Source organism: Cariama cristata, unplaced genomic scaffold, assembly GCF_000690535.1.
Source record: "Cariama cristata isolate BGI_N322 unplaced genomic scaffold, ASM69053v1 scaffold13265, whole genome shotgun sequence".
In the NCBI taxonomy this organism is placed as follows: domain Eukaryota; kingdom Metazoa; phylum Chordata; class Aves; order Cariamiformes; family Cariamidae; genus Cariama; species Cariama cristata.
Window position 1 is genome coordinate 8,926 of NW_009617006.1, and position 15,492 is coordinate 24,417.

The 15,492-nt window shown below is 36.1% G+C and overlaps 1 protein-coding gene across 1 annotated transcript; it reads right to left on the reverse strand.

Moving 5' to 3' along the window:
• Nucleotides 1-306: 306 nt before the first annotated feature.
• Nucleotides 307-15,017, reverse strand: AP1AR (adaptor-related protein complex 1 associated regulatory protein). The gene is made up of 12 exons (XM_009700375.1): nucleotides 14,968-15,017; nucleotides 14,768-14,870; nucleotides 14,411-14,490; nucleotides 13,723-13,771; nucleotides 11,939-11,965; nucleotides 11,093-11,118; nucleotides 10,094-10,190; nucleotides 9,225-9,323; nucleotides 6,104-6,165; nucleotides 4,868-4,941; nucleotides 3,809-3,937; nucleotides 307-743 (listed from the first exon to the last, which is right to left on the reverse strand). The coding sequence occupies exons 1-12, from the start codon at nucleotides 15,015-15,017 to the stop codon at nucleotides 478-480; spliced, it is 1,062 nt and encodes a 353-aa protein (XP_009698677.1). The 3' UTR covers nucleotides 307-477.
• Nucleotides 15,018-15,492: the final 475 nt, after the last annotated feature.

Sequence of the window (15,492 nt, forward strand, 5' to 3'; positions counted from 1 at the left end):
AACCTCTAAATAGCTAAAGAATGAGTCAAAAAGCACATATTGGAAATAAATTTTTTTTAAATTATTTTCTATATTCAAGTATTAGATAAATTATATAAGACTGTTTCTGAGATAAATGTTAGGCCAATGGTGAATTTTAAAAGCAAAAAATCAGTAGAAACATCATCCAGGAAAAAAGGCTAGTTAAAATATAGATATGTCAAGCTATGAAGCTTAAATTAGTGCAGATAATTTTATATTAAATCCAGATATCCAGAAATATACACAATAGAATCATCCTAGTTTTCATAAAAGTTTAGAAGGTAGATGATAAAATTGCACTTAATTCTGAATTAATTCAGACAGCAAGTCATTCCCATTCCTTGCTCATCAATTTGTAAGAAAAAGGGAAACGTTATAAAAGAGCAAATTGGTTTTGTACATTCTATCTATTTCACTTTTCAACATTTGGTCATAAACAAGGGCCACGCAGTTTCACTATCTCTCTTGATGATCAGAATCGGATATCCTTACATCTGTTGCAGACAAATCTAATACAGGATTTACAAATCCGGCATATTCTGAATTGCCATTATCATCCATTTCAGCGCTAACAAAGTCATTCTCCCACTCCAACCCATTAGAATCGTCAGAGGCTGAAGCTGGATTGCTTCCTGTCTTCTTGCTATTAAATCTCAGTGCTGCCCGGAGTATATCTTCTTCTGTTCTGGAGCGTTCTCTCATTGGAATCATTCTGTTCATGCCTGTGATTTAAGACATGTTTATGAGAAAGTCATAATTTTGAGGGAAGTACCTTTACATTTGTGTTAGAACATCAGAAGAAACATCAAGAATCCTTCAGAGATCCAGACTCTGGTAATTTCACTCCTAGGCATCAGCGTATTTTTTCTGGTGGTGATGTTCACATGAAATGAACAGTCTAAACTAACATTTAAACACATTAAGTGTCTGTAGTCAGTTTTGGCCCAAATGAACACGGCAGCCAGTGATGTCATTTTACAGAGTTCTAAGGAGGACAGACAACATAGTGAGAGAACTCACTAGCAGTGTTTATGTCTCCTGTATATGCAGCCTGCTGCCCTACATTACGGGCACATAAATATTAGAAGATTTTTGGTACTGTGCCATTTCCAGAAAAGCCAAATGTCTGGGGAATCCTATAATACTCCTGTAACTTAGGGGCAAACAGACAAAACATCATCATGTGAAATATTTTAAACAGCAGCTAGAATTTAGCTAGATATTGGGTGCATTTGTCTAGGAAAGGTCTTCGGTTTGTCTGAAAAGGTATATTTAATTTCACACAAAATAAGGCAAAATATTGGTCAGAAAACTGCACAAAGACATCAGAGATACAGCATCAGAAAATCTATAATTACTGACAAAATAAGTAGTATCAGAACCTTCCCACATCACTGGAAAGCAAAAAGGGGAGGATTTACAATACTCTTCTTACTCACTGGACTCCTCAAACATTCCTAAGTAAACTCCCCTTTTAAATCTGGAGTAACTAGCTAATGAATTTATCTCAAGATACACTGTCGAGAATACCAATACATTAGTACAAGTTCCTTGTCTGTTATCTGTACATTACACTAAAAAACAAAAATAGAATCACTCTATCAAAAAAAAAAAATCTGTATTTAATCCAGGATAGTTACCATTTCCGTTTTCTCCTCACACCCTCTGTCTTTCTGTATAGTGCTCTTTGTAAAGTATAACATTGCTGAGCACAAACTATGCATCTGCTGTGCTCAGACAGCTCCAATCCACAATCCCATTCCAGTACTACCATGACATAACGATTATACACTACCATTAGCAGTACATAATCATGCCTAGGTCAGGATCTAGGCGTTCCCTGTTAAGAACCTCCTAATTTGGGAACTTTTCAGTCAAGAAATGTCATTTTTTTGTTACTATTCTTACTTGTTGGGTTTTTTAAAGGCTAATACCCTTTCAAAACACTTGTTCTTCTCTACTTTGTGTTCAGCCCCTGTACAACTTTGTCTACGAACAGTAAAAATGTGTGACTAGACCATACATTAATATCCCAGTTCACTACATGCCCCCACACACACCTACATTTTTGGAGTTGTTCAGTCTCCACAGCAGATTTTGTCAGGTCACACAGTAACTAAACCTCTTATCCTGAGCACGCAGTCAACCACTTCAGGGAGATGGTTTTAATACACTGAAGTTCAGCCAGATCTACCACGAATGTGCTAAAAGCTACTCAAAGTCCTTGCAATATTGATTAGTACTCCTTTCAAATGACCACTTTTCTTCCTTTGCAGCCATGAAAACAAGTTATGTTCTCAAGCATAAGCAATCTTCCATAGGTTATCTTACCATTTCTTCAGCTCAAGATTCGAGGTTACTGGGGAGAAGAGATACACTGACTAACTCTCAAAAATTATTCCCCTTTGTAGAGCACAGGCTAGTAGGAATCAGAATTGGAACTATGCAGTAATTTTGTTCTGTTTTCAGGTAGTTTTTGGCACTTCCTAGCACTTACTATTTAGTTACCTCAAAACCAGACAAATACTCATGGCTAAGTCAATGTGACAGTAATAAGAGAACAATGAATAGCAAACATCACAGATTGTTAATTCTATATACAGAATTAAATTTCCCAATTTAATACAATAATACAAGCCCGTATGCAACAAGACCCTCAACCAGTCAAAAGAACAAGATAATTTTGCATGCAGGTATGCCTGGTAAAGACTGAATCTTGCTCTCATCTGGTTTTCAGTAGTTATTTAGAAAACTAGTACATTAAGCTAACACATAAGAGTGGGAGGACAACTCAACCTGTAAAAAAAGCAAAGAATGCAATTTTCCCATTTCTTAAGCACTGTGTAGAATATAGAGTTCACAGAACACTGTTTCTGCACTGGTGCTAATTACCCTCAATGTAAAATTCAGTGTACTTCACTATACTGCCCTCGCTTCTGTTCCTCTAGAATGCTAATCGCTCTTGCACACACTAGCTAAAAAAAGATGCTGGGTATTCCTGGGTAAATCTGTGAAAGTTAAGTCTTTCAAAACAGGTTTCTGAACTAGACATTTTAGTGCTCTTGACAGTGCTTAACATGATTGTCAAAAAACAGTCTATTAAAGCAAAAAAAAAAAAAAAATCTGCTATGCATTGGCCAAAAGAAATCCTAGCTTATTTTTTGTGAGCTTTTCAAGAGTTAAGGTCTCAAAGTTTTGGATTCACTTTGAAACAAAAGACAAAGGCTTTTACAGATTTACTAAAGAGAACAGAAGAGATCTCTAACAGCAGCAGCAATTAGGATAGTTGGTATACGTACCTGGAACGCAGACCTAGGTTTCCAGTAGACATTACAGTAAAAGTAATTAGGGTTTAAAGAAACAATGCTTCCCGAAATACTTCGGTCAGAGACTCCTGACCAACTTCCACATTTTAAAACAACGCACAAGCTGTTGCTCCTGCTGCTGGCTCACAAGAGGGCAGCATTCCTTTACCATTACTTTGGCTGTGAGTTTACAAGTCAGTTCCACAAAATGCAGGAGGAGACATTTACTGAAGGATCCAAAGAAATTAATTGATTTATTAGACAGATAACCACATCTATCAAAATAAGGGATTTTCCAGGTAAAAAATAATTTACCTGGAAATAATTTAAGTTTAATCATTACACGCTTGACAGAAATTTCATCAGAATTAAGTTTTAAATCACCTTCCCTGTTGAAAATGACAAATTTACAATCAATACAGTTTAAACAGTCTGCATTTAACCTGTAAGTTCAGAATGCAACTGAATGGCAGAATAAATACCTTCTTCATCTTCCCACTCTAAATCTAATGAAGTGCTGTCATCATTTCCACTCATCGATTTTGTTTTGGTCATTAAGTCACAACTGCTCTCAGTGTTGGGCGTCAGCACTGTAGCATCAGATGAAAGTCCTATATAAAAAAATGTATTATTTCATAAACACACATGAATTCGAGGTTCAACATGCAAAACTAAACTTTCAAAGAAAGCTTTTATTGTGCTTTGTGGCCTTTAAACCTCAGGAACATTTGAAAAAGCATCCATCGCTTCAAAGATTATACAGTAGCTTTTTAATAGTCAACATCACTAAGATATTACAAGAGGCCATTTTGCAATACTATCTGTTTAGAACTGTAGAGGAATTTAGTGAACTGTAAGCTGGACTTGTGTGAAGACTTGCAAAAAACAGAACCAAAACATCAACCCTCCCTCCCAAAAAACCCCCAAATTACAGGCAGTGCTTCCCAAGAATTACTATCAGTCCTCCAACTTCTTAGTGACTATCACGTACTGTCATCAAAACTTACAGAATAAGTTTATAAAATTGTTTTCCTCTAAACTGTTAGTGGAATTTTTAAATATGGGCAGCCAAATCCTCTCTTCGGCATAATTAGAAAAAAATTAACCATTAGTATGATTCTAATTATTTTGCTATGAGATGATTAAAAAAGCTATACACACACATTTGCATCTTTAAACACACAGGTTTTACAAGAAAAGTTCACTGCATTGATGTTGCCTCCACAAAGATGGTTGGAAAGCCTTAGTGAAACAATCCATGCACAGGACTTGTTTCCTTACAGAACTTGCTTTTGAGAACTAGAATGGCTGTAGCACAAGTTATATATGCTGTGTTTTTCAAACACTTGAAACATCAGAGATTAGAGAGGAGAAGTTGTTTCTATCAGATTTTTAAAATACAGATATATGTATACACATTTTATAGATACATATGTGTGTATAAAAATATAAATGAGTTATGTTTAGCTAGAAAAAGAAATAACACTGTGCTGCTCAGTCACTTAACATTGAAAGACATGCATAAGAACAGGAAGACTTACTACTACTTCGAAAAGCTTCATACTGGAATTTTGTATTTCTTAAGAAAGAATCAAGATCTTCCTCTGCCAGAGCGCTGCAAGAACAATGCATATATTGGTTTTAGCTTTATAAACCTCTAGGGATGCCACAAAAGATACATTAATCCACATGCCCCTCAGTTCCATGCTACAAAGCACACACACCTTTAACTAAAGTCTTTATAAAATGATCTGCAAAATGCCTTTCCATTCCTACTCATCACACCCCCTCCCACTCTGAGCTTCTGCTCAATTTTTAGTTGTATTTTCAGTTAAAAATGAATCAACTTCTGTCACAAAACAACTCTTCCTCTCTCATCCTTTGTCACTTTAGATAACGTCTCCTTGATTTTCAATGCACTTTTTAACTAATTAATTCAAATCCTGCTACTGCAGTCCTTTGTTTCTAAAATCTGGCTAGTTCCTACTCATACCATAAAACCTCATTTTTCCCAGCTCCTTTTCTAACTGTACTTCCCTAACTGAAAATCCCTTCTATCTCCCCTCTCTTCCATTCAAAAATAGCTGTTTTAGAGTTTGGGTTTTTTTGAACTCAAATACTGTTCCACAGTAAATTTCTTCAGGTTTGCGTTTTTTTTGTTGTTGTTGGTTTGGTGGTTTTTTGGTTTTTTTTTTGTTTTTTTTTTTTAAAATGTACCCCCCCACCCCCCGCATCTTTTTTTGCCCCTTCCCTAATACTAAACACAGAAGGTGGGAGTGAAGAGAATTAAACAAAAAATATTAATGAAGAAACAGGCAGACTATATAAGTTGTTCAATTCCCCATTTGATTACTGTGTATTTTTATTGGGCATTTCAAACAGGGTTCTGAATAATAAAAATACTTTTATATTAACCAAGATTTTACATATAAACACTTTTTTTAATATAAAACACTAGATTTTGTATGCGTGTACATATATATATTAGTAGCTGCTACCAGGTTCAATTTTCTATGCATCAGTCTAATAACTACAGTGAAAACCAGAATGAATGCAATTTAATTTTGCAGATTAATGGTAACCAGTTTGCATTTTAGTAACTATTCACTGTGAAGAAAACTGCAGTGAATGAAAACAACTCTAACTTAGAAATGCTGCATATGTAAGGTTTGAAAAATGTGGAATTTTTTTTTTTTTTCTTGGTGAGGGGCAGATGAGGAACAGGAGCAAAAACAGTCATGGTTCCCAATTATCATTAATGAAATTCTATAGCTTACCTCTGATATTCTCCATTATTAACAGCATGAGCTCTGTGTGTTATCCTTTGCTGTCTACGTTGCTATCGAAAGAAGTAAATTGTTGAAAAAGTTGAATGCAATCACTCGGAGTAATACACTCAATACACTAAGCGTTCCCTTAACTGCAACATTAGAAGGAGCATTGTCCTGGTCCTTCGAGCAGTGGAAGTACAACTCAGAAAAACACTGACTTTCGTTCAAATAAAGATGAAATTTTATGATACTGAAGTGGTATGTGCAAGTGGTATTGTTTCTAACCTCAGAAATCTCTCCATTTAAAAGAAGGTAGCTTTGTGAATAGAGCTCTCAACATTTTAACCCATTTCACGCACCAAAAAAAAAGCGCATCAATTTATCTAGAAACATGCGAACACCACCTCACTCATGATTGCATCTGTCCTCTATTGTCTTCTCTTCTTAAGCCATGGGTATTTTCAACACACAACTAATACCTGGGTTATGTTTGATTTGTTTTGCTCTGTGCACAAGAACAGCCAGCCTACTATTTACAAAGATTTCCTACACGTCCTTTTATCCCCGTACAAGGTAATACTGCCATCTCCTCTGGTTGTCTGTATCAGCACTAAGTGCTTCATTTATATTAATAAAAGCTTTGCTGCCTTGCTGGGCCAAAAGTATTAATACCTCTATGCTCTTAAGGTACAAAGCTTTCATGGTATCACTAGGCAAAAATAGAATGAAAAATGCAAGACACAAACCATAAATGCATTTATTTTGTAGTTACAAAAGGAACAACAGATGAAATGGAAGTAGGGTTCTTGTTAAGTTTTAGGGTTTAAACAACTTAAGGTGTCTCAAGTTTCTTTTCCCTGCCTTGAAAAAATGACAGCATAAAAACTGAACAGATCAACTATGTGATTAAAGGTAAATCAGTTATAGAGCAGTAATTGTTCACTGATGATGACAAAGATAAAAATGAACAAGCTAGTTTTATAGACAAATCTGATGTATCTAGCTATTTCTGAAAAATCTATTCTCAGCCTTCATAGATCTGTCCCTGCAAAAGAAAAGGAGGGGTAAATAAGCCAGAATTTTTAATGTCAACTTTAACTTAATCTAAGAATTCCTCTTCGCTGGGTTAATTGTCTTGTGAGAACTGCATTGGATCAGCTAGTACTTTTCAATCCCAAGATGATGATGGCTTTGTTTCTTGGTACACTTTATCTCGGCTATTTAAATAAGTATCAGAATAAGCAGATTGAAACCAGTAAGGAAATGGGAAGCGCAGAAGAAGTAGAAATATTACATAATGGTGGTTATAGGTGAGAAGGCTTAAGTATGCAGGGAGAAAGAGACAGGAATTTGGCACCAACATAGTTAACAAGTCTGTAAAAATCAATTACTGACATATGCAACCATTTTCTTTTAAGATTCATATACCCACATAACATCTAATTTAAATTATCTACCCATTTTGCCAGGTCACATACAAGTATCTAGCACCGTAAGTTCCAGGATACACATATATTAAAATTCTCCACTGCTACAAACCCTGACATTTAGTAGGGCAACATCAGCAAGCCAAATTAATTTTAAAGAGATGCCATACTTCCAGCGAAAAAGGCATTTTCTCATTTAGAATGCTTCTGCCTACAAACAGCAAAGAGATGAGTTACGTATTCAAAAATGGCTTCTAGTTTATTTAGAAAGGTTAAATGCTTGATGCATATCTATACAAAAATGCTTCCTTAGAAATCTTTATAATCGGTATGGGGTTTGGGGGTGGGGTTTGTTTGTAAAGGAGGTAAGTGGTACTAATTTTACAAGAGGAGGAATTAAAATCTCTATAATGCATTCTATCTTAGGTCCTGACTAAAAGAGGTGCATATTAAAAATACTGAAAGAAAAATAGCAGTTCTTGCACAGAACTTCCACAAAAACAGGCAAGAAAAGGTCAGAAACAATTAAGCCTCCTATATCAAATGACAAGAGGGTAGAAAGAGAAATGTGAAATGAGACCTATATTTAGCGACATAAATATTAGATGAAAACTTAGTCATCACTATCAGTCTGGAAATAACAATTTTCAGTTCACTCTTTTGAATGTAGACAATACACTAGGGTTAAAGATCTCCCCTATACCTATTATAAATTTCAGACTTTTTCAATTAGTCTAAATCTGAACTTTTGAAAATTTACTTCTAACTGAACACATACGACACGTCTAGTGGACTGTTTCCTTGAACATGCTACAACTGCAGCCACACACATTATAGATGAACAGATAGCGCAAAGTGAAAATGTTCTTTTTAACATACACATTTCTGGCAACCTGAAATTTGTGCAAGAATGCACACTTTAATAGCTTATTAAGATGGCAAAAATATTAAATGCACTGATAATATATAAATTCTTGATCTGCGACATGAAAACCATCAGTAATAAATGCTATGAGGACAGAACAGCATCTGTTTTGAAAAAAGCAGGAAAATCTAACATGGCTTTTATTTTGCTTGACCAAGTTGCAAAAGCATGGACGCCAGAAAGTAGGCACAGATATATTAAATAAAGACTACTGTTAAGTCATTAATGGACTTTGGCTACTATACATACAAGTCACAAAATGACAGAACAATGGAGGTCATCTAGTCCAACCTCTTGCTCAAAGCAGAGTCAATAGTAAATTCAGGCGACTTGGAAACACGTATCTTCATGTCAACACAAACCACAGAGATAAGGAACAATTAAGTGCACAGATATTGAAAGTACATTTTAAATGTCTAAATGATGTCATAATGTGTGCTTAATTTCAGGAATTTTACTAGAAAATCATCACAGATCACTTTAAAGAGCATTAACTTCTATAATAATATGTCTGTTAAGCTAATTATAGATTAAAATCATACATCTCATTCAAAATCTATACTCAGCGACATAAGCCGTTTCAAACAATGCTGATAATTTTCAGCTGTTCCAGACAGCTGTACTTTCAAATTGTGTATTTCTTTCTCTACTAGAATTTACAAGCCAAAGCAATTTCCTCATTACATTTCCTGAGATGTAAAGGATATTAGGAAAGTCTGCATACATAGAAACAGAAGAGAAGCTCTGATATATATTGGGGTCTTTTTCCCCTCACCTCCAAGAGCTTTTTCTGCTTTGCTGCCCTGGCTGCTTCACGTTGTGCAGCATAAAAAGCCTCCTCTTCTATTCTTAACTTCTCCTCTTGTAAGGCTAACTGTATATGAACAAAATAGTAATGGTTAACAAAAGCAGAACCTATCTATCTTCCTATGAATAAAGCCATAAGTTCAATAAAACAAAAGAAGAGCTACTAGAAAATAAAAATAAAATAAAGTTGACTATAGTCAAAACATTTTTCTTCATTAACTGAATGCAACAGCTTCCCCCCACCAAACATCCCAAGAAATTTAGATAGCTAAACATTACCCTATTGAGTAAACATCATTACTAGTGAATTGCTGTAAATGCATGTTGCATTTTATTATGAACTGCACAATGAAAGACTTAAACCTTTTCAGTTGCTTATTTCATTGGTACTTTATTAAAAATCATTCTCAATTTCTACATTGTATTCCACATCGTATTCCATTAACTGCTGCAACATGCTAAAACAAAATGACAAATTATGGGTTTTTCCCTTAAGAAAAGCTCTGGAAAAAACTGAGCACAAGAAAAGCTGAATCAAGTATGCTCCCCACTTTGTCTTTTGTAAAAAAAAAAAGTTCAAATTTAACAGATCTCAGTCAGAGCGCCAGCCTGTTCATTCAATTTTTCAGCTAAGAGGCTATTAAAAAGAAGCAATCTCTGATGCAAACTTAGTTGCGCAGCAATCTCTGTGTATCTTGTAGACTAAAAAATATCAACAGATGAACAAAACCCAATTGTTTCATTCAGGCGAATGGAATCTCCTTGTGTTCATGGTTGATCTTAACTACTTTAAAAGAAAAACTATCCAGAACCGTACTAGTCATCGTAAGTGCTTACCTCTGACTGAAGTTTCATATCAACGACTCTCTGCTTTTCAGCAATGGAGTCATAATGCCTGTCTTTCAAGTCAGCAATTTCTTCGTCAGTCAGAGGTCTAAAAACATGGGAGAAAGATAAAAAGGCTCCATCTATTATTTACGCATGACAATCCTAAGTTGCACATAAACATATCCATATAGTCTTTCTGGACTGGTCCTTTAATGCAAATTCAACAGGCTGTGCTTTTGGCCTGTTCCTCCTGAGAACAGAGTTCCAAAGTTCCAGTTTACTCAAGACAACGCTGTCTCTCCTTACGCTCACAAAGCATTTTTTGCATCTTGATAGAGCGCACATTTTCAAACATGATTTGCTAACAGATCTACTGGAATAGAATCATTAATGTCATTGTGGTGTAATTCTCACTTTTTCTTACTTGTTTTGGTCCCCTAATTGTAAGTTGTCCCCCTTTCATCTGTTGTCTACTTTAAGTCTACTTTTATGCATCTAACAAACAAGACCGCAAAAACATTATAATAATGATAAGGTTTGCTACATCGCTTCTTTGGGACCATTGACAGGGAACAGCATTTTGGGAACTATCAAATAATACAAAATGTCTAGAATTAGACAACCAAAGCATACACTTGGGTGCCTTCATATGTTCCCTACAGACCAGGCCTCTTAAGTTTCTACTGCTAACAAATATTAACATGCTCACAAAAAAATCCACTGGAGTTGTAGCACTAACACCCATGTAACTTTAAATGCAGCCCCTGGGAACAAGAATAAGTATTTTCTTTGCAACATACTGTTTTAACCATCATATATAGTTTTTGCATGATGCATTATCATCTAAACTGTTTTGACGTGGTTAAGCATTAAGGTTAGTTTGACATGTGTTCTTTCCATGTATCTGACAATTAAAAAGACACAAAGGGTTTTGATAGGAACTCTGAAAAATTTAAGTCACAGGGGGAGAGCAGCAAGAAGGAGAGGTCCTGAATCTCAAAGTCTTACCTGTGACTGCTTCCTGGGCTTTCCCCCTGTTAAAAAAAAAAAAAGTCTGAGTTTTTGAGACTCTCATCCCATCAATCAATTTTAAAATGAGAAGAAAAACCAATATGAAATCATAGTTTCTCCCATATACTGGTTTTACAATTGGCGGGGGAAATCCCCTGTTTTAGTTTGGAATTTTAAAAAAATCTCGTTAAGCAATCAACTGAAGTGCCTGACTACGGAAAACAAGTAAGTACTTCCAAATGAAAATAAATATTCCAGTGGTATATTTCAGGAACCAAACCATTAGTCCTGATGTTTTTAAATACAGGGCAGGGTATTGAAGATGTGATGTGTATCCCACCCATTATTAAGCTGTATTAAGTTAATAAGAGTGTAGTTTTAAGGCCAACTTCTATTTTTCTGAAGTACTGTTCAGCCAGTTTACCTATAATTGTTAAGACAGAGCACTCCCAAAACTTTCCTTAGCAAAGCAATCCAGGTCCATTTATGTTCTTAGATAGAGAGCATTTGCCGACCCTTATACAAGGGTTATACTGGGGGCAAATTCTCCTTCGAGTCTCCCACCCCTGCTTTTTCTTCTTTTCTTTTTGCCTTCCTAATATCCATAGTGCTCTCCTCCTGAAACGGTTACTTCCCATACTTCCCCCAACCCATCTTCTCTTCTCTTAGGTCTTCATCTCTCCCAAAGTGTTAAATATTCATTCCTGGAGTAAGCAAAACAAAGAAAGAAAAACCCTGCAATTTAAGTCTACAACATAACATAAAGTAGGAGGAAGATACAGACCTTGGAAGCATTTTTAAGGGTTGTACTAGCAGGTTTCACATTATGATCCAGGTACCTACCTCATCACTTTCCACTAGGTTCTCAAACTGCAGAGAAAAAGAAGTAAACAATCTTTACAATGCAACATAACAAGTCACTAAACACATACAGCAAATATGAAACATTACTCCAATAATAATAGAGGGACTGTAATACCATTTATGAAAGCCCTTACTTTCAGCTAAAGTATTAAAGGATCTATCTTCTTACCAATGTTTCTTTTCTTAAACATTACATTCCCCTAAAAGGAGAAGAGTCAAAAAAAAAAAAAAAATAATGTATTTTACTACAACTTGTGCAAGGGCCCTGACAAAAATGAAATCTCATTAGCTTGTAAGATTGCTAATAATTCTGTGTATCTGAAGCATTATAATACAAGTAGTGGAAGGAATGGTATGGCTGTGACGCACACCAAAGCACCACTCAATGTAAAAACATAGAAGATATAGGGGGAATAGTACATGTAACCTCTACCTTGCATGACAACTGTGATGCTTATCAAAAAGTATTTGACAAAGTATTTAATTTACAGAAAACAGAGTTACTTCCTACCCAGAATTCTTAAAAAAAAAAACCACCACACCACACACAACCAAGCAACAACAACCCACCTCCCAGCTTTGCACATAAGAAACTAAAGATCAATAAAGGCAATGTAATGCTTAATGACAGGAAGCAAAAAAAAGCCCAAACTGGGCAAGAATACATGAAGCATTCTAAGCCGCACAAACTCATACAGCAGAAGTTCAACTATCACATAAAAACAAAGCAAACAGAAATTCTCTGTACTATTTTCAGCATAGTAATCTTAGATGTAGTCAATACACCAAACATGGAGGTCAGTGCCTACAGCAAGACTCCTTAGTGACCTGTATACTAACTGCCCTAAAGCAGTGATTATAGTTATTAATGTTATTCTCAGTAATAGGGGCAATCTGAAAGGTTTAGGACTTTTAGACCATAAGGAACACTCAGAGAAAGTAAACCAGGTTATTCTGAGAATCTCAACTTATACAAGTTAACTTTACACTACCCTTGGCAAAAAGGAATGATATTCGGCGGTGCGAGAAAGGACCTCTGTAGTGAACAAAGTGGACTACAAATGCGACTAACTATAATGTAACCTCAGATTCTAGCTTTTTGTAGAATCAGATTCATGATCCTGCAATCAAGAACTAAATATCCTGCACTTACACAAGCACAAAAGAAAAACCACTGCCAACACAGCAGTGACAAAAGTTGCAATAGGCAGACTTTAGAATGCTCTGGTGCGAAGCATCGGATCACAACAGATACTTATACAAATTAACCTTACACTACCCTTGGCAAAAAGGAGTGATATTCAGCGGTCCGAGAAAGGACCTCTGTAGTGAACAAAGTAGACTACAAATGCGACTAACTATAACGTAACCTCATCAGATTCTAGCTTTTTGTAGAATCAGATTCATGATCCTGCAATCAAGAACTAAATATCCTGCACTTACACAAGCACAAAAGAAAAACCACTGCCAACACAGCAGTGACAAAAGTTGCAATAGGCAGACTTTAGAATGCTCTGGTGCGAAGCATCGGATCACAACAGATACTTCTTTCCAAATGACAAATTAAAGCGAGATGATGTATTAATGTTCTGAGGTGCTAAAAGAACCACTAGCTTGCCACTCAGTGCAGCATCAACTTGGTCTGGAATAACTCAGAATATTTCAGTGTACGTAAACTGCAGAAAGTGTTAAAGGCATTGCTAGAATTCAGCCTTTTCTAGGTGTTTTTTTTTTTAAAAATCACTAGAAACGTAGGCACTTACCTCTATAGTGAAGTGTTCTCCTGTTGAACATGTTCTAAAATACTTTGATCTGTAAAAATAAGTCTACAGTTACACTACAGAATAGTCTTCAAGTCACAGAAGAAGGAAAATGAGCCTGGTAATTTTAAATATGTTAAGCAAGTATAAAACAAACATAAAATCTTCACATATTAAACACATTTACTTGTTAACCTGTGCTCTGCATCACTACCAGAGCAGGAAGAGGCAAAAGCATGTAAACATCTTCAATAGAACCGGCAAAAAGACAAACACCCTCAGCTGAGAAGAAATCACTTATCAGGATGATGAACTTGACATTTACAGACACTTAGTGTCTCCTGCAATACCTTTAATACATTTTTCTTGAAAAACATTATGCCAGGCAACTTCTGAAAACACTGTTGCTCATCACCGCACTTAACTCTTTAGTAGCATAGCATCTTGTACAATGTTAAACAGTACAGTTTATTTTGACAGCTTGGCTCAGCCAGAAGGTTGAACCTCAGAGAAAAATGTCCACGAAGAGGTCAAGACAGTATTTTTCCACTACAAAAAAAAAACCCTATTCACAGTCTGTAATTTTATGCAGGGAATCAGCCTCCTCTCTGATTATTTTTTTTTTAAACTATCTTAACACTGTCCTCTATAAAAAACAATACAGTATTGAGTTTCCCAAATACATTTTTACCTAGTGGAAGAGGTTTGGATGTCATCCAAAAGACCATCAAATGTACACTGGTGCTTCAGTCCAACATCCGTTTCATCAAACTATTGTAAAAACCAGAATTTCCAGTTGCAAGTGCTGACTGATACCAGGAATAAACACAGGGCCTCAGGCATTTCTATACTTGTACAAAAGATCGTTCCGTACTCGCAACCAACACCTACTTCTACTATACTAAAAGCAACACACAGCCAAAGCCTGAATTATTTTAATCGTATCACATTTCATCTCCATCACGTTTTTCTTTGGAAGACAGTTAGGGTACGTCTTCCCTGGCAACTTGTCGTGCAACCCACTCCTTCCTCACACCCAGCAACGTACCTCGCAGTGCAGAAGAGCTCCCACTGAAGAACCGTCTCCCGTGGATGCATTGCTATGAAAACCAGAGGCAAAAGGCCACTTCAATTCATGCACTACATCGCAACTATAATGGGGACACGTGGCATGAACACTTAAAGTAATTTCACTGTCCCTGGCAACTTGTCGTGCAACCCACTCCTTCCTCACACCCAGCAACGTACCTCGCAGTGCAGAAGAGCTCCCACTGAAGAACCGTCTCCCGTGGATGCATTGCTATGAAAACCAGAGGCAAAAGGCCACTTCAATTCATGCACTACATCGCAACTATAATGGGGACACGTGGCATGAACACTTAAAGTAATTTCACTGCTACCCCTCTGAAAGGCCACTTCAATTCATGCGCTACATCGCAACTATAATGGGGACACATGGCATGAACACTTAAAGTAATTTCACTGCTACCCCTCTGTCTAATATTGTGGTGTGCAGGAGCCAATACCATTAAGAATCTAATTTAATAAAACTGTTACAGGAAATTGTTTCAGGACTATCTATGTTGTTAAAAGTATCATTCCAGTTTACAGCATCAGACGCTAACTAAATTATGCTCAACTTTACACACACACGAGCTGCAGTCAGAATTGTTGCAAGAACTGAACAGCGAACCTATACAAAACCAAGACAACACAGTGCAAGCTTACTAAATGTAATTACAAATAGCCCAACAGCAATGACACTTCAAGGAA